The 26,414-nt window shown below is 38.9% G+C and overlaps 1 protein-coding gene across 1 annotated transcript in view; it reads right to left on the minus strand.

The window, feature by feature from the left end:
- TENM1 (teneurin transmembrane protein 1) overlaps window positions 1-26,414 on the minus strand; it is a 441,834-nt gene that overhangs the window by 323,735 nt on the left and 91,685 nt on the right. The window contains exon 4 of the mRNA XM_075259290.1: window positions 3,075-3,335. Coding sequence (XP_075115391.1) covers window positions 3,075-3,335 — 261 coding nt within the window. The remainder of the gene's footprint in view (window positions 1-3,074; window positions 3,336-26,414) is intronic.

Genomic DNA, 26,414 nt, shown 5'->3' on the forward strand with positions numbered 1-26,414 from the left:
CACTATAGAGCCACGTCCTATCTGTCTAATATATATGTTAGACAATGGTGTATATACCTGTATTAAACAGAATTCTAGAGTTGGACGTCAAACAAGTGTTTTTTCACATTCACCACAGTCGGCAGGAGGTTCTGTATTTTAAAACTGTATTGAAGAGCTCAGTAGACGGCACTATACTATACTATATTCCATACTGAGATATCTAATAAAAGAGGTAGAGTCTTCAGCAAATATTAGTTTTAAATATGGATACGCATATTCTATGTGTGGGATGTAACATAAAAGAATCTTATATTGCTGTTGATTTTCAGTGTAGAATTCTTGGCCAACATCCAGTGCTATTCCTCCATGCCGAATGTGGCAAGATGCAAGACAATACAATTACATGATAACTCCTGATGTGGAAAAGAACCCATGTGGTTTACGAAATGTAGAAAAAAAATGTATGTGGAAGTTATATAGTTACAAAGTAGATGAGGTTGGATGGAGACATCAGTCCATCAAGTCCAACCTATAACCCTACAATCCCTACAGTGTTGATCCCCATGAGGCTCCGGCCAATTGCCCCATTTCAGGGGAAAAAAATTCCTTCCCAACTCCAATCTGGATCAACGTGTCCTTAAAATCTAGAGTCCATAGCCCATAATTATCTTACTCATTAACATGCTTCAGATCCCATAATATACCTATAAGCTGGTGGCAACAACCAAAACACTTTAATAAATCATCACCCATTGTGTGAGATGCTAAAAAGCTTTCTTATTATAGTGTTCCCAGAATAGACCAACTACGCATAGTTCTATGATTGACAGGTGTATTGTTGTGCATCACACATTAGATATTTAATCCTATGCACAATATAGAAATCTTCATGCCTTAACCCACACTGGTTTCTATGGAAACATTTTAAGTATGTGTGATATATTTCATGTATTTGATAATTTAGAATGTGCGCAGTATCGGCATGGCCCTAATATCCTGCTACATCTCCTACATATCCTCATACATGAGATATTTTTGCATTTCGTTCTGTGAGATTTTGATGAATTTTCAAAGCTATTAAATTTGTGCTTATTTGTGAGTGAATGTGTATATAACCCGGTCACAACGACAGAAAAGAGCCTAGGGGACCATAGGGGTGCGAAAGAGACTGGACCCGTCAAACAATGTTAGGTCATGTCCTTCTATAGTGAGATCAGTTCTACATATTACAGACATATTGTAGCTAGAAATGACATCGATGTCCCAAAATGTACGGCACAGAAATAACTCGCACTGGTGATTCAGAGCAACACGATCTTCATGGCAATACTACAGAGAACCAGGCGCTCAATTCATAATGTCCCAGCATAGAAAAAGATATTAATACTGTTGTAGTAAAATTTAACTTGACACCAATACACAAAAATAAAACAAATCCTACAAAGGGCCTCGAAAAAGCTCAATTGAAATTTCTGGGCAACATTATCAAATTAAAATTTGCTACATTGTAAATTGGATTTTCGTTCTGCAAATACTTTTAGTTACTGCTAGTTCTTCTTTATTAATTTATAGTGGTCAGCCATAACATTTACACTGTGTGCTTAAACGTTACATAGCCCCATACACAGTCAGGCCTGGTTCACATCTGCGTTTGGTATTCTGTCAGGGAGTCCACTTGGGGACCCCCCGCCTGAAGGGAATATCAAACGCATTAAAAAGCAGTAAGCAATGAAAGCACATGGACCCCAATAGACTATAGTGGGGTCCGTGTGTTTTCCGCAAGCTGTCCACACGAGTCATGCGGAGAGGAAAGTACTTCATAAACTACTAATTTGTGTAGACACCGGACAAAAAACACACGGACCCCACTATAGTCTAGGGGGTCCATATGGTTTCATTGCTCACCGCTTTTTAATACGTTCGGTATTCCATTCGGGGGTCCCCAAGTGGACTCCCCGAACGGAATACCGAATACAGATGTGAACCAGGCCTAAGCTGCAATGCACTGTGCGGATTAACATATTTTGGTCATAGCCAGCCTTAAAGGGTTAAATAAATACAGAATTTGATGTCCCGACCACCAAACCTTCAGAATGTCTGCTTTCTAGTTTCTGTAATTTACTTTCTGTTCTACTATACATAACTTCAAGAACAGACTGTTTGCTGCCTAATATTCTCACCTCACATCATGGGACATTGTCACAAGATAGTCAATGTTGTTGACTCTGTTTAGCAGTGGTTTTGACTATCTGTCCATCATGATTACAAAAATATATCTATCAATTGTAAGGTTGGAAAAATATTTTTTCTAATATTTCCCTTCTTACATAATGGATCCCAAACTAAATTATATATTTTTTTTTTTCTTATTCTTCATAGCTTCAACGTTTACTATACAGAGAATTCTCACATATCTGTCCCAAATTCTGATTCCAAACTATATTCTCTATGTCAAGAAAAATCACATAGTCTAGGGATGTTTTTGTAAAGTTGAAAGAGTAATATGCTCCATACAAATCTGATATATAGTTATAGAGTTTGATAAAGACATCTAACCTATAACCCTACAATCCCCCACAGTGTTGATCCAGAGGAAGGCAAAAAACCCCATGAGGCTCCTGCCAATTGCCCCATTTCAGGGGAAAAAAAATCCACCTTGAGTCCAATCTGGCAGTCAGTATAAAACCCTGGATCAATGTGTCCTTAAAATCTAGAATCCATAACCTGTATATTATTCTCTTCGAGAAAGACATCCAGGCCCTCTCTGACATTGATTCAATGAATCCACCATCACCATTTCCTTGGGCAGAAAGTTCCAGATGGATGTTTAGATGAATCAGTTTATATTCGGAACTCAAGCCCTGTCTGACAACCATGTCACCAAGCTCACCATTGCACTGAACGTTTTCATAACTCGCACCCTTAAACAATATATATAGACTTAAAGGTTATTCACACTAAGGTAAAAATGTGGCTTAATGATGTTCTACACGACCACCACCATGACCACCGCCGCTAGTACTGGTTACAATACTATTCATATACCAGGAACAGATATATTGTAAATATAAATGTATGGGTTGCGGTATTACCATTCTCCCCATCAGACTTCCGCTCATGGTCGGTGTCCGTAAGTGACAGTGCAGAGTTGGCTCTACTTGACAAACAGGAACTGTGCTCTGACTTCATCTCTCTCATCCACATCCTCAGGGCGCGGTCTGGTGACGTGGCGCCTTCAGTCTCTGTATCCGCATCAGAACCCATCTCTAGTGGGTAGGTATGCTGAGAACCAGTGTGTAAGTTGGTTTGATAGCCAGAGCATATAATGTGCGGAGACTCACAGTATTCCATCTCTGAAAGAAATGGAAACAGTGAAAATTAAAAGAACAACTAAAGAGACATATTGGAATTGTTTGCAGTTTTAAAGCCACTCAACATTTTGGTATTGGAAACATGTACTGCAACAATGTGAATTGTGTCTAAGAGGCCGAATATTACACCAGCCAATATTTCTTTAAAGATTAAATCTTCTAACATCTTACAGATGCTGTTCTTGTTTTTGCCTCACTTGTCCAACACTTGACGATGGGTCATGTCTGGTACTGCAAGATTCATTTCTATGTAGCCCATAGACAAGAGCAATACTAGTTCTGTACAATGGCAGACCCTTTATACACAAAGGGAATTTTAAAAAAATCTTTATTTCTTATCTTAAAGAAGCAGAAATCAAACAATAGTATCTAATATCATATTTTAAAAAATGCTCGTCCAACCTCCCACCCAAAGCCACTAATTCACCCAAAGCCACCAATTCATTATATTTCACAAAAATGTGTCTTTTCTTAACACTCACTAGATTTGTGCTAAGACAATAGGGTGGACGTTTATTGGGAGATGGATTTACAATTTTAACAGATTTATTAATACTAAAGTCAGAAAATTGAATACATTTTGGTGCTAAAATCTATTATGCACATTAAAGTATTTAATATTTCTTTGTTCCGCTGTGTATCCATAGGCTGACACATCGCCTGACAACTTATACAACCAAAAATACCCCTAAATTTAATTCTGTTCATTCAAATACATAATAACAAATTCCATCTCAACTCTTATTTTACATATGACTCATACATTTCTCTGTCCGCAGTGGATAACATGACCATCAGGCCAAGAGAGGAGCCACATCATGGTAGCTTCTACAGCCGTGTACACAACACTCATTCAGCACTGTTAACACAGCACTTGGGATGACCGGAACAAGGAAGGAAGATCCAGCTTTTGTAACAGCTGTCTCAATGCTTAAAGGGGTTTTCTTGTCTCAGTGTTTCATCAGCTTTGCCTGCAGTCTGCTCTTCTCACTTCCTATATTTTTCTCCCCCCTCTTCCCTCTTGCTGAACAGGACATGCAACACTTCCACAGATCAGATAATATGCAGATGCTTCTACAGAATGGACTCAGTGTTATCTGTGTGTTTACATAGAGAGATAACAGATCAGGCTTTATCAGCAAACTGCTATTAGCTGAACTAATTGTCCTGCTGGCAAGAGCAGTGAGTGACGTCACTTGTCCTATCCCACATGTCTGCTGTGTAAACAATGGGAAGAATAAGGTCACATAGCAGGCAAACAAAACAAAATTTCTAAAGCAATATATTTAGGAAAAATTTTCAATGTACATAAACTACCAATATAGATAGGATCCTTTGAGATGGGACAACCCCTTTAACTCTACAATGACCTAATATGTCTTTGCAGACTTATGGGTGCACTGTCCTGGACACTTATAATCAGCAGGTGGTCTGGAAGAAGTCAACGTTAGTTTATAGCCATAGTTAGTTTATACAATGGCAAACATCTGGTCTATATGTTCAGCCTCTCTAATAATTAAAGGGGTTCTCCCATCTCAGTCTTTCAGCCATGCTGCATGCAGTGTCTGCTTCTCACTTGCTGTATTTCTCTCCATCCCCTTCCCTCTTGCTGAACTGGACTCACAAAACTTCTGCAGGTCAGATAATATGCAGATATCTGTACAGTGTTTTCTTAGTGTTTACATAAAGAGATATGCCACTTAGATTTATCAGCTAACTGCAATTAGCTGAACGATTGTCCTGGTGAGCAGTGGGTAAGTGTTGTCACTTGTCCTATCTCACAGGTCCATGGTTATAGCAACAATGTGTAAACAATGGAAGGAATAAGGTCACATAGCAGGCAAACAAAGCAGAATTTCTAAAGCAATATAGTATATTTAGGAAAAGTCTTCAATTTACATAAGCTACCAGTACAGATGGGATCTTTGAGATGGGACAACCCCTTTAATCTGAATGTAATTGCGAAAGGTAATGGTTAAGCTTTAAGAAAATGGAATAGTAGCAAAAAGTCTGGATGTATATATCATAGTTGTACTTACGCACAGATGCAAAGCTACTAATACAAGAATGGAAATCTTTTCATAAGGATGGAATAAAATCAAGACTTATGCTGAGATATTAAGAAAAATATATACTATAATATGTGACACATGTTTTATGCAAAATTGATTTTTCATCTTAAAAACATTATTCACAGGGCATAATTAAAGGACATAATTTCAGTTTTAACTATGACAGATTCTTTCTTGCTATGCCTCTAACTAATATAAATTGCTTGCATTTTACAACTGAGAATATTAAATTGGGGAATTATGGCGCAGTTCAACATGCTTAAGAAATCAGACAGTATAACTCAACTTACACAAGGCTTCTGCCTGTCTTATGTGTTAAATTCATCTCTACTGGCTTGTACAGTTCGGCTAGACAGGCGTGGAGTGTGTTCATTGAGTCATTGAATATCCAGGGATGCTAATCTCTTGGGCTGGTAGAGTTATGCAAATATTGGCTTATTAGAGCTCACACCTCTTTTTAATTAGCTCAGCCATGCCCCATGACTCATTGCAGTGCGGGATTTGCCTTCTTGTCTAGTTTTCGTTGTCTAATTAATAGGGTTGGCCACTTTTAAACCAATATTGACAAACGAATGTACAATAAAAAGATATACAATTTTCCAATATACTTTCTGTATCAATTCCTCACGGTTTTCTAGATTTTGGCTTGCTGTCATTCATTCTGTTACTTCTAGAGGATAAAACTCTCACCATGGTCATGTGATTTACGGTCTATGGTCATGTGACTAGCAATAATGTTTGTCAATATTGGTCTGAAAGTGGCCAACCCCTTTAATGAAATATCAGGATAAGGGAAAAATCACCAGTTATCAGTGGCCCTTATACACAATGGTATATTTTCAACCAATGAAATAAGACCCAGATTTGTGCCCTTATGGTAGTAATATGTTCCATTAGGATATGATTATGCAGTGGAGCCTCAAATATATTCTATATATAATAGATAGCAATATGTAGCTGATTTATTAGTAGTTAAAGAGTCAGATGGAAGAACAATCAAGGTCCTAAAATTTGTCAAATTGGGATGATGGCGCCCCGTAGTGTCCGGTGCTTGAACCTATAGGCTGCCAGTTAAAAGTTGGAAAAGCGATCAAAGTCCATGGTTATATTAGGCTTGCAAATATAGTGTAAGATGGAAGAGTTAAAAATCTCCAAATATTAAAACTAACTTTACTTAAAATTTACCTTTTTGGACCTTGATCGTTCGTCAATCTGACTCTTTATTTATTATTTATTAAGACTGGTGCTTTGTGTATCGCTCTTTATTTACTTGCGTGTTGGCACAAAATACTTGAGATCTTGCCTCTTAATAATTTTTCCATACCATGAGGAAGTTCTCTGTGCCAGATGTGAAATCTATAAATATTATTTACAAAAACAGTGAGATGTTTGAAGGATCTAACAGCTATTAGAAGCAGATGTACAAGTCCATTTTTAATGGGGTGGTCCAGGACAAACTATTAAATTACCCCTAAACTAAACCACCTCCCCCTGCCTAACTTCTAACTTACTTCTATTTAAAAAAATGTATAAGTTATATAGTTATACTTAGATGTGACTGCCTCAGGGACACTTTCTGATAATCCGGTGACATTCCGTTTCACTGGTCCCAAAATGGAACGTCACCAGTAATCTCCCACTCCCCCATAAATACTTTCCATCCTTTCTGTCCAGGAATGGCTCCTCCCCTCTTCAAGGGCTTTCTGGAGGCTGGAGATGCTGCATCTGCGAGGTCTCACAGGTACTACCAGTCTGGGCGCAGCGACTCCAGCCTGCGCACGGTGAAGAAGAAAGGAGGAGCCATCTCCCAGATTGCAAGCTAGGTAAGTATAATGCGATGGGGGATGGGCTTAGTTATTTACTTGTGAGGGGCTATTAGTGGATGGGATAGCATAGCTAGGGAGACAGGGAGGGTGTAATGGAGTGAGAGAGGAGGGGGCAGGGTGGAAGGTACAACAGGAATCTACATAGCGGGAAGCCTACACACCCAGTAAACAAATGCAAAATATACACAGACACCTAGAAATCACTAAAAAAGTATGTGGGCGCACTTTAAACCCATTAATAGCAATAACAGATTTTTCTTTTTAATTGCCTGGCAAACTCATTTAGCTGCTGTTTTGTATCCGTTCCATTTTTCCATTTTTGATGGCCAAGCGTTATCCACTTTGCATCAAGGCTGTTTTTCACTGTCATATGAATAAGACCATGCCGTAAATTTGAAGGGCCAAGGCAAGCAGGGCACAGAACTTGAAAATGTGCAGTTTTTGTGCAAAAACCCATGCATGTGCAATAAAAAATGGCAACTTTCCAGGTAGGCCAAAAAAGTTTTGTCCAATCTGCCCAAATGTTTTCACTTTTGTTGCCTGCATGGACATCCCTGTTTTTAAATTTTGATTCTGTTAGAGCTATATTTAGATGAATAGAAGTGTTGCTGTGGGTTGCACTAATTTTACATCTTTTATACTTAGTATAATTAGTATAACATCTTCTTAACCAGAATCCAGCTATAAAGTTGGGTTGCCAGTATCTGAGATTGAAAAAATAGCAATATGCTGCAAATATATTTTAAAATTCACAGCTTCTGGCATATTTATTTCATTGTTGTTTCAATGCACACTATGAATGATACATCACTGGCTGTCAATGTTACCTGGCACTGCAATATTAAAGAGGAGAACAGAAAATCTGTACAGAAGATAGCGCCTCTGTAGATTTCAAGGATATACAGGTAGCTTTATTATAATAAACATGTCATAACTAAACAAATCAGGACTCCCGTACAAAAATGGATACACTTCATACAAGTAAAAAGTAAAGTATGTCCAATATTACAATTTATAGCAAAGTCCGAAATGCAAATACTAAAAGTTGAAAATATCACCAACTAATAATATAGAATTGAGGAAAAATGGAGCTTCAGAACCAAAACAGATGTGTAAAGTAAATCCCATAAAAATATTTCTGCCTACAGTATGTTATATATTTACTAGAGATGAGCGAACACTAAAATGTTCGAGGTTCGAAATTCGATTCGAACAGCCGCTCACTGTTCGAGTGTTCGAATGGGTTTCGAACCCCATTATAGTCTATGGGGAACATAAACTCGTTAAGGGGGAAACCCAAATTCGTGTCTGGAGGGTCACCAAGTCCACTATGACACCCCAGGAAATGATACCAACACCCTGGAATGACACTGGGACAGCAGGGGAAGCATGTCTGGGGGCATAAAAGTCACTTTATTTCATGGAAATCCCTGTCAGTTTGCGATTTTCGCAAGCTAACTTTTCCCCATAGAAATGCATTGGCCAGTGCTGATTGGCCAGAGTACGGAACTCGACCAATCAGCGCTGGCTCTGCTGGAGGAGGCGGAGTCTAAGATAGCTCCACACCAGTCTCCATTCAGGTCCGACCTTAGACTCCGCCTCCTCCGGCAGAGCCAGCGCTGATTGGCCGAAGGCTGGCCAATGCATTCCTATGCGAATGCAGACTTAGCAGTGCTGAGTCAGTTTTGCTCAACTACACATCTGATGCACACTCGGCACTGCTACATCAGATGTAGCAATCTGATGTAGCAGAGCCGAGGGTGCACTAGAACCCCTGTGCAAACTCAGTTCACGCTAATAGAATGCATTGGCCAGCGCTGATTGGCCAATGCATTCTATTAGCCCGATGAAGTAGAGCTGAATGTGTGTGCTAAGCACACACATTCAGCACTGCTTCATCAAGCCAATACAATGCATTAGCCAGTGCTGATTGGCCAGAGTACGGAATTCGGCCAATCAGCGCTGGCCAATGCATTCTATTAGCCCGATGAAGTAGAGCTGAATGTGTGTGCTAAGCACACACATTCAGCACTGCTTCATCAAGCCAATACAATGCATTAGCCAGTGCTGATTGGCCAGAGTACGGAATTCGGCCAATCAGCGCTGGCTCTGCCGGAGGAGGCGGAGTCTAAGGTCGGACCTGAATGGAGACTGGTGTGGAGCGATCTTAGACTCCGCCTCCTCCAGCAGAGCCAGCGCTGATTGGTCGAGTTCCGTACTCTGGCCAATCAGCGCTGGCCAATGCATTCTATTAGCCCGATGAAGTAGAGCTGAATGTGTGTGCTTAGCACACACATTCAGCTCTACTTCATCAGGCTAATAGAATACATTGGCCAATTAGCGCTGGCCAATGCATTCTATTAGCTTGATGAAGCAGAGTGTGCACAAGGGTTCAAGCGCACCCTCGGCTCTGATGTAGCAGAGCTGAGGGTGCACAAGGGTTCAAGTGCACCCTCGGCTCTCCTACATCAGAGCCGAGGGTGCGCTTGAACCCTTGTGCAGCCTCGGCTCTGCTACATCAGAGCCGAGGGTGCGCTTGAACCCTTGTGCACACTCTGCTTCATCAAGCTAATAGAATGCATTGGCCAGCACTGATTGGCCAGAGTACGGAATTCGGCCAATCAGCGCTGGCCAATGCATCCCTATGGGAAAAAGTTTATCTCACAAAAATCACAATTACACACCCGATAGAGCCCCAAAAAGTTATTTTTAATAACATTCCCCCCTAAATAAAGGTTATCCCTAGCTATCCCTGCCTGTACAGCTATCCCTGTCTCATAGTCACAAAGTTCACATTCTCATATGACCCGGATTTGAAATCCACTATTCGTCTAAAATGGAGGTCACCTGATTTCGGCAGCCAATGACTTTTTCCAATTTTTTTCAATGCCCCCAGTGTCGTAGTTCCTGTCCCACCTCCCCTGCGCTGTTATTGGTGCAAAAAAGGCGCCAGGGAAGGTGGGAGGGGAATCGAATTTTGGCGCACTTTACCACGTGGTGTTCGATTCGATTCGAACATGGCGAACACCCTGATATCCGATCGAACATGTGTTCGATAGAACACTGTTCGCTCATCTCTAATATTTACCCATCGACCTACACTGTCTACCAATAAGTATTTGGACCCCTGTGGTCCGAGTGGCACGAGCGGCAATTACAGCCTCAACCCTCTGGGGCTTTCCACAAGTCCTTGTATGACGGCTAGAGGTATTTTATTCCATTGGGCTTGGAGGAGACAGGTAAGTTCTTTCACCGATTTTTTAGCTGCTGCACTTCATAGTTTGGCGATCCAACTCGTCCCAGAGGTGCTCGATAGGGTCAAGTTTGGGTTCTGGGCAGGGCAGTCCAGTTGGTTAACCTGATTGTCACTGTACCAAGCCTTGGTAGACCTCGCTACATGATAGTTGGCATTTTCATCCTGGAAGTAACATTAGTCCGACCCATAGATCTGCCATAATGTAGGAAGCACACTGGTATCTAAAGTAATGCAATAGGCATCAGTGTCGAGTTTACCATGCACTGGAACCAAGGATCCATACCAGGAGAAACACCCCCAGACCATAACTCCACCTCCACTGAACTTCACTGGATGCCCAAATACTTATTGGTAGACAGTGTATTAATTATTTAATTGCCATTATATATTGTAAAATCAACATAAAGATATCCCTGAGTTGTGCTTTATGGCCATCTAAAGCCATAGACGACCAAACCATACATTACTATGACCCATGAAATGATTGTTATAGGCACTGAATCTGCGGAAAAATCTTCCAGTTTACAAAATTTCATGGACACATCCATTTATTTTCATTGAAATTAATGGAAATTCCCTTATTTTTACAGATCGTCTAGGAATGGATACCAAATACCAAAGTGGTCGGAATGACTTTGAGGTACAATGCAACGAATTGTCTTATTCACATTGCCTCTAAGCAAGTAAACTCTCAACTTCGTCTTGCATTTAGAGCAGACCTCTTACATTTCTTTTCTCAGAATTTAGATTTGAAATTTTACCTTGAACGCGTGACTTTTGCTTAACTTTAGTTTTACATTATTTAGCATTTTCAGGGAATGAAATATCTCAGTATGTGACAAAGGCACCGTCAGATCTTACAGTAGATTCCTTAGAGGTCACTTTGCACATTCTTCTTCTCACCCTATGTGCATCTAGTTACAACATATTGGGCTATTCCATGGTATTTGTTTCCATCTAGACCTTCAGGCTTTAATTAAATTTTGATTATGAACCTAGAAAAGCAATTACGGCCTGTAAAATATTCAGACTGTCATTACAAGTAACGGTGACTGAATGACCTAACTTTAATCTAGCATCATTATTGTGTTGTTCGGTGTGCCGGCATCTTTGAGACTAACCAATGGAAGTAAAGATGTCCCATGTGATCCATTTCGGTGCAGCAATAAAATTACAGCGATATAAAAATTGACAAATATTCCCCCGGGCCTAAGTGGCTCGTCACCTTTTTACAAGCAAATTATTCTTTATGGACTGAACGTTTTTTAAACATTAGCTGTTACTGGCTGTGCAGATTAACTTATCATGAGAGCAATAACAGGCACTTTACAATAACAGGGATCGGCAACTGGTTACATTTCTTGCATAAAACGGATGTTTTTTGTTAATGCGAATAGATATTTTATTAGCCTTCAAAAGGCTTTTATATAACTATGGCCGAATTAACCCCTTCCCGCCGTTGGCATTTTTTGATTTTCGTTTTTCGTTTTTGACTCCCCTCCTTCTAAACCCCATAACTTTTTTATTTCTCCGCTCCCAGAGTCATATGAGGTCTTAATTTTTGCGGGACAATTTTTTCTTCATGATGCCACCATTAATTATTCTATATAATGTACTGGGAAGCAGGAAAAAAATTCAGAATGGGGTGGATTTGAAGAAAAAATGCATTTCTGCGACTTTCTTACGGGCTTTGGTTTTACGGCGTTCACTGTGCAGCCAAAATGACATGTCCCCTGTATTCTGTGTTTCGGTACGGTTCCAGGGATACCAAATTTATATGGTTTTATTTACATTTTGACCCCTAAAAAAAATTCCAAAACGGTGTTAAAAAATTTTTTTTCTAAAAGTCGCCATATTCCAACGGCCGTAACTTTTTTATACGTGCGTGTACGGGGATGTATAGGGCGTCTTTTTTTGCGGGGCTGGGTGTACTTTTTAGTTCTACCATTTTCGGGAAATGTTATTGCTTTGATCACTTTTTATTCAAATTTTTATCAGAATTAAAACAGTGAAAAAACGGCAGTTTGGCACTTTTGACTATTTTTCCTGCTACGGCGTTTACCGAACAGGAAAAATATTTTTATAGATTTGTAGAGCGGGAAATTTCGGACGCGGGGATACCTAACATGTATATGTTTCACAGTTTTTAACTACTTTTATATGTGTTCTAGGGAAAGGGGGGTGATTTGAACTTTTAATTCTTTGTATATTTTTATATATTTTTTTTAACTTTTTTTTTATTTTTTTTTTTGCATTTATTAGACCCCCTAGGGGTGTTGAACCCCAGGGGGTCTGATCACTAATGCAATGCATTACAATGCTAATGCATTGCAATGCATTGCAAAAAATCATCATCTCTTTTGCAGGCTGTATACACCAGCCTGCAAAAGAGAGAATTTGCAGACCGGCTGGGAGCCTTTAACAAGGCTCCCGGCTGTCATGGCAATGGGGGGTCGGCCCTGGAGCATGCTCCAGGAGCCGGCGATCCCTGCCAAAATGGCGGCGCCCATGCGCCGCCGGGAAAATGGCGCCTTCGGCGCCTTTGACAGCAGCGCCGGAGGGGTTAATGCCTCCGATCGGTCCGGGGACCGATCGGAGGCATCAGAGCCGGTTGTCTACTGCTTAAAGCAGTAGACACCCGGTGGCTATGACGGCCGCCCGGCTCCCGGGCGGTCGCCATAGTTACAGACCCGACACGCGCCGTACTATTACGGCGCATGTCGGGAAGGGGTTAAAGGATGGCCTGACTTTGCGGTATCAAATGAATTGTTTATTGTATTTATTGTATTCTGAGAGGTCGTAACAATAATATTGGCCAAGGCGAATACCTGAGACTGAATTCAGCGTGATATCCTGCAAAAACTACAGGTGTGTTTTTCAAGGAGTCATACTTGCCTTCTTTCCTTTAATGCCCACAGAGACCATATCCCAAATTACGGCCATTGCTTACTTCTCATTCCCCAAATTTCAGATCTCTTAGGTCCCAATGTGTAGCACACAACACCCGATGGCTATGGCTACATTGCCAATGTTTGTTGCTCTACGAATTTCAATATTAAGTGCCAAGACTGCAGAAACTCATTGGGCGACATTTATTAACATTGGCAATTCTTACACTAGTTTTAATTTATTCCTAGATAAGCGCAAGACTTTTCAGAATGTCTAAGAGGTTTTGGCCTCCTACTCATCCTTGTAAATGTAAGTCAGCCTGATCTCAAACCTAGTCAGGACCTGGCGGCGATTTGTCGTATAACTCACGCCAGTTTTCTGCCTTGGCTTGCCCAGATTCCTGCCCCACTCAGCACCACAGTCTAAAAAAGTGGCAAGGCTAAAATTTTGAGGCACATGTTTTGACCACTTTCCAGAAGCAGCGGACTTGTGGCTCAACGTGGACCAGTGTCTTCATTTGGACTGACAAAAAAAAAAAAAAAAAAATACACACTGACTGGCAAAGATAGTGTAGATATGTTAGACATCTGAGCACCAGATGATAAAAGAATAAAAGTGACCAAGATGGCTCCTTGCCTTAGTATGTTGTGAACCAGTCACACAACATATACGTTTGGAATAGGTGTGGGTGGCAACAAATAGTCAAAGGAAACCAGATGTCAATCATGCTTAGAAAAGTAATGGTGCAGAATCCCCAAAAAATAGACCAATTGTGCTCTTAGGAATAACCTGGTCCTCCAGGTTCTCCAGGTCACGAGTGGTGAAGGGGTCACTCTGATGACAGCTTGATATTGTTGCATTTGATAAAGGGGAACCCTCGCCAAAACTTTCCAATAAAGAGACATGGTTTTGCTTCTTCAAGTGACCTGGGATTCCATTATTCCTAAGAGCGCAATTGGTCCATATTTTGGGGTTTCTACACCATTGCTTTTCTATTCATTGGGACTAAGTCTGAAGCTCAACAGTTAGGCCGCAAAATCACGGCCGCAAAATAACACCGCGTCTACGATCCTCACTCCCATTGAAATGAATGGGAGCTTTTGCGGAGCGCAATCTGCCAACACATGTATACGTGCCAGATTGCTCTCCACTTTCCTCCGTGTGAACTCACCCTTAAGATCAATTACCAGTGCAACAAAAAGTCAGCCTAAATTGGGAACGGTGTTACCATGTTGTGCAGCGCAAACAGAGGTAAATAATAAGGTGTATAATTGGACTTTAAGGGCTGTTATGATGTCCAGATTTAGTTTGGGTCTATGTCTGAATTTATTTTATGGCCTGATTTGGGGGTTTCAGTTTATTTTGGGAGTTTGAACATCATTTTGCCTTTTACTGTGTGATATGCTTTCTTATAGGATAAAGGAGTCATATGTATTCATTGGGATTAAAATACGTTAGACTTGGTCAATTTTTTGAGGGTATGAATTAGAAATTGGGTATAAATTTAATAACAGATTATCAGACCATTTCTGGGAATCTCACTGTCACTTTTTGGAAGTTGGCAAGTATGGAAGAAATTATTTTAACCTAGTGAAATGTTCACATGGCGATATTCTCCAGTATTTTGCTTCAGTGTTGTACGCCAGTACCAAGAGTAGGTCAGAAAACTGCTGCGTGAGCGTACGCTAAAGGGACATAAAACAGCTGGAGTGAATATATAACGGGGTTTTCAGGTTTTCTTTCTTTCAATGTCACTTTTGTCGATCGGGCTACGATGGTCGGCGTCCCAAAGCCTAAAAACGCGTTGACTTCATGAGACAAACTCCTCAACTTCTACATACACCCACTTCTACATTGTCTACCCAGATAATGCAAATACACAACGTTTTGTATCCAATATGGCCACGTCTATGGAAAATGATAAAACAGCTGCAGTACTAAGAGCAAGCCCATCATTTATCGTCTACAGAATTACATACTATTAATTAAAATGAAACGCACAATGTATTTTCTTTAAGTACAAATTGTATAACAGCTATCACAAGAAGATTGCCTCCAAATGTCGGTACATGCTGGAAGCTATATTTCAGTCTAAACTATAAAGACAATTCAGGTAAATCATCCACAAGGGTGAAATAATACAAAAATAAATACGGGAGAAACTATTAAAAATAAATCATTGACTTCTTTTATATGCAAATTTGTTTTTAACCTCTTCACAACAATCACTACATAGAGTAACTCCATAGTCCAGTTACTATAAGATGTTACATTTCAATACAGTATCTTTTACATTATCTGCTATTGTGCTCTCCATTCTCTTGAGGACTTTGATAAATAATCCAATTAAAAGTAAAGTGATTGTTTTGTTTTGATAAGGATGATACTTTGTTTCACACATTCACAGGGAAAAAAGTCGAAAGAAAAAAATAACAAGCTCACAAAACAAAAAGAATATCCCAATTTTACCATGTGAAAGAGGAAATAAAAGTTCGAATCCACTGTGGGATTATGCAAAATCACTAGCAATATAAAACCATTACAAAGGAAAATTGCTCGAGATCTGAGTCGAGACACAATATAATTGCCTTATATATAGAACCCGAGGGCAACAAATAAGGACACATACCCATCATGGATTTATGTAATCGCTATACAGCAGAGGAATAAGATGTACGGCTATGGAGATCCTCATTATTATGGACAGGTTGTTAAGATAACACACCCTGAGAATAAACCCATTGTCAACCTTAAAGAGGTATTCCCACAAACATCACTATGTTTAGATTTGTCAATGAAACATTTTTGGAAATATAAATACTTAAAATTTTTTCCAAGTTGTACAACTTTTCTCTAACCATTTTAGTGGTGACCGGAAGTTGCCTTGATCAGTTGCCAATGGATGTGACCATGAATGCAGGAACTTTCTATGGACTGGTGCTTGTCAGAGAACCCAGCCATGATGTCCTTATTGTGAACAGGTCATCAAGCAGAGACAGGAAAGTGGAGTGTTAGACCCAAAGACAGGGAAAGGTCAAATTGGGCATCCTCAACAGCAAGTATTTTAATAGAGCATTGAGGCAATGGCCTCTTCATTACTTACAAATGAGGTGGAGTGAACTGGTTTGTTACTGGAACTGCAATTATTATACCCTGGGGTCTGGAGAGAGCAAAGAGTATAATAAGTGGAGGCCCAAGGGAGGTGCGTGTATGTAAAAATTAGTATTGCTCACCGCCTAGTGTTATCCATGGGGGATCTCCATCTTTTCCGGCCTCTTGAATAGTGTCATCATGCTTCATGTGACCACTGTCGCCTGTGGTTGGGATCGGGGCCACTGAGGAGGATGCCCCCTGTGCTGTTTGAGGAAAATGGGCACTCCCCCTGTGCTGTCTAAAGACTCCTTTACATATGGAAGGAAGAATAAATTCCTCAGGAACGGTGGCGTGGATCAGAAAAAAGAAAGGTAAGAGAAGAATAGCCTTTTTTAAAGCTATTCCGACGTGTATTTAGTTAAAAAAGGGATTCGAATGATAGAATCCCTTTAAGGTCCCACGTTGCGGTAAGCAACTAAAACACAATAGTGAAGAAACGCAGCGGAAACACATTGTTTTTTATCCGGCAGAATTTTTCATTACTTTTTTCACTGCCTTTTTCTTTCCTTCCCTAAAATGTAGCTGTTTTTTCTGATGTTTCCCCAACATGGGGCCTTAACCTCAGGGTTTCACCCGCTCCCCGGTCTCCTCTCACTCTACTTCCTGTTTCCAGTGACAAGAATAAACAGTAGTAGTGGCAGAAACCGTCTACTCTCTATATACAAGAATATAATATCATGTAATGTGGTGGATATATTTAAGACACTTATTAAGACACAAAATTAAGAGTTTTTTTTTTAGTAATTTAGTTAAAAAATAATTGGTTTTGAAAATCCAAAAAAAAAAAAAAAAAAATTAAACAAAAAAGTTTTTGTTTGATCTTTGCAGTTTCAAAGGGTCTGTTCTTTGATTTGTAACTCTTTTCAAATTAGCCTTGGTGGTGACTGCATCTATTTAAGACAATTTTATAAAAGTAGTGACTAAAGAAGCCGCATCTATGGAAGGTGATGGACTGTGTATACATGAAAGAAATCTCTGTAAAGTACAACAGCTGCTTTGAAGATCAATGATTAGACTTGAATTCTGTGACATGAATTACAGATCACACTCTGTTTTTCCATTACGGAAGATAGCTGCTAATAGTCTGTGACTATCAATAGGACCTGAAGGGAAGTCATCTGCTGCGTCTGCCTTGAAATCAACATTATTCTCATGTATATCTTGCTACATTTTAGATCTTCTGTTGCAGATTGTCACTGAATAATGCCATTTTTTTACCAATGTAATTTTTCGTAATTACTTTAAGAAAAGTGGAATCTGACACATTACCAAACACATCATAATTTCACTAGCGAGTGCTGTGTCCGTAGCTCAGCTGGGTGCATATCTTTCACTTTTTATGTTAATGTCCCATGAATAACATTTGTTGATCAGTTTGTGTTTTTTTTTTCTATTATGTATAAAGTAAACCTATTTTGCTCCGAACATTTCTTTGATAGAAGTGTCTTAATATGAATTTTAACACTACTCAAATATCAAATCTTAACAATAGATCCAAAAACAATGTTAAATCGTGTTAGTTTTTGGTGCTATATATATATATATATATATATATATATATATATATATATATATATATACACACAAGAAACTATGTTTCTTTCTTTTATTGAAACTTTAGTCGTTAGCATATGTTCATATTTACATTTCCATATTGCAGGGGTAACGTTCTACATATGTTGCAGTAACACAATGACCTCATGCTTGTATCGTAGGGCTTTCGGGAATGTACAATATTCTTTTTATTGTAAATTTTTGTAAATAGCAAATACAGAAGGCACATTTCAGTTTTATTAAAGTGACTGCAGCATCTTAAAGAGGATCTTTCACCACCTGGGGAACGTGCGGTTTTTTATACCGCTAGAGAGCCAACAGTGTGCTGCATTCAGTGCACTGTCGGCTTTCACGATCTGTACCCCCCCGTGAAGAGCTATTGGTGCCGCTACCGTAGCTCTTCACCGTCAGAAGGGAATTTCTGACAGTCAGTCAGGAGTGCCTATAATGCTGTACTATGAGAGTGGTGAAGAACACCTTACTCCCCTCCTGATAGTACTCGTCCATAGATGAGTACTGGGGGTGGGGGTGGGGGCAAATAGAATGGCATGGCCTGAACACAAATGTAAACCAGGCCTTACCCGCAATCCCCAAAAGTAAGTGTAAGTGTAAGTGACAATGCTGGAATGGGATAAAGGGGCCTCCAGGCTAAAACTACTGATGACCTATGCCGAGAATAGAAACCTATGTCATCTATATCAGATTGGAGAGGGTTTAATACCTGAACCCCTACTGATCAGCTGTTGTCAGTAGTTGATACACAGAGAATGGAGCAGGAAGCAGACAGATCTGTTCACTATGTAGGTGCTGAAGTGAGTCACTGCAACCTTTCTCCCATTCAAGTGAATGGCAACTGATCTGTAGTGCCCTGGTCTGACCACTATACAGGAAGCAGTGCTGTCTGCTTCCTGTTCCATTTTCCTGTCTGCTTCCTGTTCCATTTTCTGTGTATCAGCTGATTTAAGGGTGTTCATGACCTATCTTTAGAGTAAGTTATCAATAATCTTAGCCTAGTAAACCCCTTTAAGAATAGAGTGCCGAATACATTTGGACTTGTACTATCACCCTATGATTCCAAAATTGAAATGTTATCAATGTTAATATCTAAGGGTCTCTTTATATAATTTACTGCTGAATTATTTTGATCAATGTTACTGTTTATTGTATATAATACTTGTGTATAGGTGTTGAGGTCGGACAAATAGTTGTCTACGTTTTTTTTATTCTATTTTTAAACATATAAGTGAGAATCTTTCCCGACTTTATGCCAGTTCATGCAGAAATTCGGAATTCTTTCAAACCTTTATTTTTCTCTACACTTTAGAATGGAGGGAGACATTTTCAAGTTATACCTTAGGTACCCCGAGGCACTGACTTCCCACTGCTTTATATAATCCTTAGCATTTGGCTCTGCTACCTCCAAATGGAGTAAATAAGTCTTCAGCTAGATGGATAAAATCACTTCCTTCTATCCACTTTATCATTGTTTAGAACGATAGAATATATTTGTAACTTAACTTTCGTTGTAAGGACAGAACCTTCTCCATCTTTTCAGATGTGCCATGTGAATGTTCCGATCTTCCGAATGGCTAGGGCATGTTCTATTTATTTCCAGTTATGAAGTGGTTAATGCGGAGCATTGATTGTACTGAGATGTAAGCACGCTCCGTTCATCTTTAGTTTCGATCCTAAGGGCATGAGCTTCGAATATATTTAACTGGGCTGTAGGCTTGATAAAATGAAAGCTAACTGCCATCAACGACTCTAACTTATCAAAACCTTAATGAAATTCTGCAGTATACTTTCAACTGACATGTTGAAAAATATACCTCTAGGTGCATTTTTCTAATGTTTCTTGCGAGATATCGTGGGAATAAATTAAACATTCATTTACAATTCTCTACAATGTTCCAGGGCAACTAAAGCTTGATTTTAAGAAAGACAGGTTCCTGTGTTGTAATGATGCAGACTCTTATCTTTTATTCAACCCAAGCAACCTCAATTATACAATGAATGGAAAAGAACAAAAGAGAAGGCTTACACTATATACATTTGTAGTGTAAAATTGTGCAAACAATGGTTAAAGCTTCAGCAAATAGCCATTCAGGTGCGGGGCAACCAACTGCCAAGAAGATACTCAACCATGAATTAGAATAACTTGCAGAGATTTACAGTAGTATCAACGGAAATGGACACAGACAGAATATTCTTTATACTGAATCTATATTAAGAGAGATAAGAGATAAGATAATCCTTTAATAGTCCCACATTGGGGAAATTTCAGTAGATTCATTACATAGATAGGGGTTGAAATAAGAACTAAAATGGAAGATATTTTTTGTAGGACTGAGTAAAACATACTTATGATAAAGTTTAAATGCAAGTAATGAGAATAATAATACCAATCCAATTAAAGAAAATAATACATCTGTACATTACTTTTATTAAAATTTTGGCCACTTGTGCTCAATTTTGGGCACCTGGATATAAGAGCTACATTGGTTGAAGATAAGCTCATCAAGGCAAATAAATGGATGGGTGGATCAGAGTAATAAGATAGGTTGTCAAACTGGGGGTTGTTCAGTTTAGAAAAAAGATGGCGTAGAGGCAACATTATTGCAATGTACAGATATATGGATAGACAATACAGAGATCTTTCCAATGATCTGTTCACATCTAGGCATGTCACCATGACAAGGAAGCATCCTCTTTGTGTAGGGGAATGAAAGGTTTTACCATAGACATAGGGGGAGCCTCTTTACATTAAGAGCGGCAAGACTATAGACCAGACGGCCGAAGGATAACTTGTAGAAATTCAAGAGGGGCCTGTATGACTGTCATGGAAGTTTAAATATGGGTTCTAGAATTTTTGGGATAGAATGTTGATCCAAGGAATATTTTCCATATTTGGAGTTGGGAAGGAGCAGTGGTGAAGAACCTGTGTGATGTCACCATCATGTGCCCAGTGCAGAGAGGGGTGGGGCAGTGGTGAAGAACCTGTGTGATGTCACCATCATGTGACCAGTGCAGAGAGGGGTGGGGCAGTGGTGAAGAACCTGTGTGATGTCACCATCATGTGACCAGTGCAGAGAGGGGTGGGGCAGTGGTGAAGAACCTGTGTGATGTCACCATCATGGGACCAGTGCAGAGAGGGGTAGGGCAGTGGTGAAGGGACTGTGTGATGTCATCATCATGTGACCAGTACAGAGAGGGGTGGGGCAGTGGTGAACAAAACCTGTGTGATGTCATCATCATGTGACCAGTGCAGAGAGGGGTGGGGCAGTGGTGAAGAACCTGTGTGATGTCACCATCATGTGGCCATTGCACATTGGTGTGGGGGAGTGGTGAAGGGACTCTGTGATGTCACCATCATGTGACCACTGTACATTGGTGTGGGTGAGTGGTGAAGGGACTGTGTGATGTCACCATCATGTGACCATTGTACATTGGTGTGGGTGAGTGGTGAAGGGACTGTGTGATGTCACCATCATGGGACCAGTGCAGAAAGGGATGGATCAGTGAAGAGAATTGGTGAAGGACCTGTGAGATGTCATCATTCTGTCACCACTACAGCATAGAATGGAGTCGTAGGGAAAAGTGGTAAAGGAGCCATGATGATGTCATGAGGGTCGGGAATATCTGTGCTGTGTCTGGAAGTTAGTGATGAGAATCTCATTTGTTTTTAGCGATCTGGATCATTTGTCCAACTCACTGAAGAGACAGCGCTCTAGGATCCCAAGTGGCTTTTTATGTTCTGTGCTTTGTCCACAGTCACCCCCACTTCCCGCTCCTTTTAGACTGATGGTACAATCCATTGGTGCAATGACACGTTTCTAGTTGCACCGGGCACACAATAGTCAGTGACGCTATAGGGAATTATCCTCTAGTTATCTCATTCCCTGTAATATCTACTCTGATAAACTATAATAACAAACTCTTCATGCTGGGAGTTGTAGTACCTGCCTCTTATACTCTGTGCAGTTATGAACGTAGCCTTTCATGTGAAGCATTTATGGCATTTTCAATAACAAATCTGCCCCATTTGCATTAACACAACTCAGCATAGCAATACATGCATCCATTGTAAGAAACGTGCTAGAACTGCCATGACAGTCACACAGTCTAGAGAATAACTTACTTGACAATGTGTTACTGCATATATTCCAGTAATTGTGCTTCATAAAGAACGTACTTCAAGGAAATGTGCTCCAGCAATATAGAATATAGGCATGCACTACGAATTATGTGGAGTGTGCCTAGACTCTTAAATGCAGCATAAAAAATCCAAGATGCAATTGACTAAGTGCAGATTTCTAAATAAAGCCACCTAGCCAGCAATGTGTGCAGTTCCAGTACATAGCATTTAATACAGTAGGAGATGTGCAGGTGCTTACAGAATCCCACTCATTACCTTTTAGCAGGCAAAGATGTGGTTTTGATATTTTCCTTTCCTACTTTTTTCATAGTGTTCTCTTATGGCGCTTTTATCCGTGGCCCTTATCTCCGTTATAACCTATTTTATCACAAAATATTATGTAATTGCGCTTCATCTGACATTTGGAACATTAGGATTGCTGTTTCGTTTAACTGGTGATATGCCAAGATAACACAATTTTCATGCCTTCACGTACAGGCCTCATCTTCTGCATATATTCTCTTTAGATATATCCTTTACCTAGTTTTACAATCTACAATGCTTAAGGGGTTTTATCCACTATAGACACTTGTCACCTATCCCGGGTTACCAGAGTGCTGAAACCCTGTGGCAATCAATAGACGGGGTCCACAAGTGCCCCATATAAATGAAGCCGTGGTGTGAATAGTCAGCCAAGTCTGGAGAGGTTACCACCATCTTTCTACAATCATAACTGAAACTCCTATGTCCCAATGTAAAATGTGTAACAGTCTCCATCTACTGTGGGACATTTATAATACTGATGTTAACATTGTTTAATCTAATTTATTAACCAATATGTAGATAGATAGATAGATAGATAGATAGAGGGATAGGAGATAGATAGATAGTTAGATAGATAGATAGATAGATAGGAGATAGATAGATAGATAGATAGATAGATAGGAGATAGATAGATAGATAGATAGATAGATAGATAGATAGATAGATAGATAGATAGATAGGAGATAGATAGGAGATAGATAGATAGGAGATAGATAGATAGATAGATAGATAGATAGATAGATAGATAGATAGGAGATAGATAGGAGATAGATAGATAGGAGATAGATAGATAGATAGATAGGAGATAGATAGATAGATAGATAGATAGATAGATAGATAGATAGATAGGAGATAGATAGATAGATAGATAGATAGATAGATAGATAGGAGATAGATAGGAGATAGATAGATAGATAGATAGATAGATAGATAGATAGATAGAGGGATAGGAGATAGATAGATAGATAGATAGATAGATAGATAGATAGATAGGAGATAGATAGGAGATAGATAGATAGGAGATAGATAGATAGATAGATAGGAGATAGATAGGAGATAGATAGATAGGAGATAGATAGATAGGAGATAGATAGATAGATAGATAGATAGATAGATAGATAGGAGATAGATAGATAGATAGATAGATAGATAGATAGATAGATAGAGGGATAGGAGATAGATAGATAGATAGATAGATAGATAGGAGATAGATAGATAGATAGATAGGAGATAGATAGGAGATAGATAGATAGATAGGAGATAGATAGATAGATAGATAGATAGATAGATAGAAGATAGATAGATAGATAGATAGATAGATAGATAGATAAATAGATAGAAGATAGATAGATAGATAGATAGATAGAAGATAGATAGATAGACGATAGATAGACGATAGATAGATAGATAGATAGATAGATAGATAGATAGATAGAAGATAGATAGATAGATAGATAGATAGATAGATGATAGATAGATAGATAGATAGATAGATAGGAGATAGATAGATAGATAGATAGATAGATAGATAGATAGATAGGAGATAGATAGATAGATAGATAGATAGGAGATAGATAGATAGTAGATAGATAGGAGATAGATAGATAGATAGATAGATAGATAGGAGATAGATAGATAGATAGATAGATAGATAGATAGATAGGAGATAGAAGATACATAGATAGACTGTACATTGAGCAAGTGATAGCAATGTACAGTATAGTAAGTTTCTGATTAACTTCGGACCACAATGTCCAGATGCTATGAATCAGAGCTCTGGATATTGAAGTTGATCGCTTGTTCTAAGTGATCATTTGCATTTTTGTTCTAGTCTAGTTAAAGCTGTATGCTATGTGACAGGTAACAGGCAATTGCTGAGACTAAGAATTACTCTTTATTGCAGATACTGTATAATGAGAACATGCAGGAGCTTTTAAAATGTAGTTTTACGTAAAAGGATTTAACCCTGTCAAGTCATAATTGTTAATGGCGACATGCTTCCTAAAAATTGCTCTCCCATTACATGAAGGTTTGGTTTTTGCTTGCAAGTTACTAAAAGTGATCTTACTATGTTGTCCTGAATAGTCAATGTTACACATAATCCAACAAAAGTACCTTAACAACAAATAAACCTAGACAGAGAGAGAGAGGGGGAGAGAGAGATCCATGTCCCAGACCTGATCCCCTATGTGCTGGATTGGGGGTGCCCCAAATTTCTTAAGAGGCTCATCCCTCTTAATAAATCAGGTGCAACATTTGCCCCCCATTTGCCAAAAACTCAAATCTTTGTCATCTAGGAGCTGGAGTTTAACTATAATTTTCACCAATTTTTGGTATAAATTTAATGAATTTCTTTGGCTGCGGAAGATTGTGCCCTTCCACTAAGCGTTCTATTGATACACTCACTTTTCAGAAAAATGTCCAAGCATTGTGAAAAAGACCCCAAAACCCTAATTATTGGTACAAAACCAACCAAGCATCAAAGTCAAGAATTTTTAGTGGTAATTTCTGGCATAAAGCATATCATATATCCCCTCATTGTTTTTTATATATATAATATATTTGCAATTGCGTAAGAATTTTGATAATTAATTTAACAGTATCTATTTTTCTTTCAGATGTCTTCAAATTCGAATCATTTGACAGGTTCAGCCCAGAAAACATATATGATGCCTTAGGCAAAGTAAGGTGCAGACGATTTATAAAATATGGACAAATTTGCAGCCAGACAATTCAAGAAATGTTGACGACTCAAAAGAATTTGCAGAATAGTTTATATGGAGCATGGGTTATCCAAAAAATGTGAAACAAATGGGATATCTAATTATTGAATATATATCTAATGAATTATTAATATAAAGTATGTTGTAAAGTAAGTTTTTGTCCAATAAAGGTCATCTATTTCATTCACCTTGTCGACACTCCAATCTGTAGAGCAGAGAGCACAGATGTCCATCTCCCCCTTTCTTTCAATACCGTCTGGTCCTCAGTAACTAGTCTGTGGATTCTGCAGCCACATCAACCTCTATGCTTCCATTGCAAACTCATCTACACTATAAGCTCGCTTGGTGTTCTTCCCACTTTTGTTGTTGTGATTTATGTCAAACGGGCAACAAAGCAAAATTCAGATTAAGCAAACAATGCCAAAATTGGTGAATTGGTTTCATCCCATAATTAGAAATATAACTATATTATATTGTGAAATTCTCTCCTAACCATTCTCCATCCATCTCTGGCTTTTCACTCCAATGAGACTTTGCATTGTTTTTTTTTGTTTCCTACCCTTTGACTTTGTTCAGGTACAAATGTACCAAGCGTTACCTTAACCTGGAAAATTGTAGCTTGAACTGTAACACATCATATGAAGTCAATGCCACGTAACACGATAAACATCATGGTATTGTTTGGTAAGTTATTATTTGCTACATCTGTGCTTCATGTCCATGTAGGGAAGGTTTGGAAAACTGTAATGAAAGAAGTAACTATGAACATTGTTAAATAACCTTCTTATGTCTATTCTAAATATAAATGCTTGATATTAAAAAAAAAAGTTATTTGTAAAATTTATCCAAAATTATTCTCGTCATCCATCAAAAAATAAATCATGTTCAGAACTAGATAAGACAAATCTATTTAATTACAATTTACTAAATTTGGTTTTCCTTTTAGGCATCTTTTAATTATCATCTTCTTTCCATTTCTGCAGGTTGGTATAATAGTAAAGGCAGTTGTATAAGATGATCAGGACTGTCTGAAGTCTGATTTCCAACTATTAATTAGAGAGATAATTAAGCTCCACTTTCCAAAATTACCATAAATCTGTTACTGATATATTCTAAGATCAAAAATTAA

Source organism: Leptodactylus fuscus, chromosome 11 (genome assembly GCF_031893055.1).
Source record: "Leptodactylus fuscus isolate aLepFus1 chromosome 11, aLepFus1.hap2, whole genome shotgun sequence".
Classification (NCBI taxonomy): Eukaryota; Metazoa; Chordata; class Amphibia; order Anura; family Leptodactylidae; genus Leptodactylus; species Leptodactylus fuscus.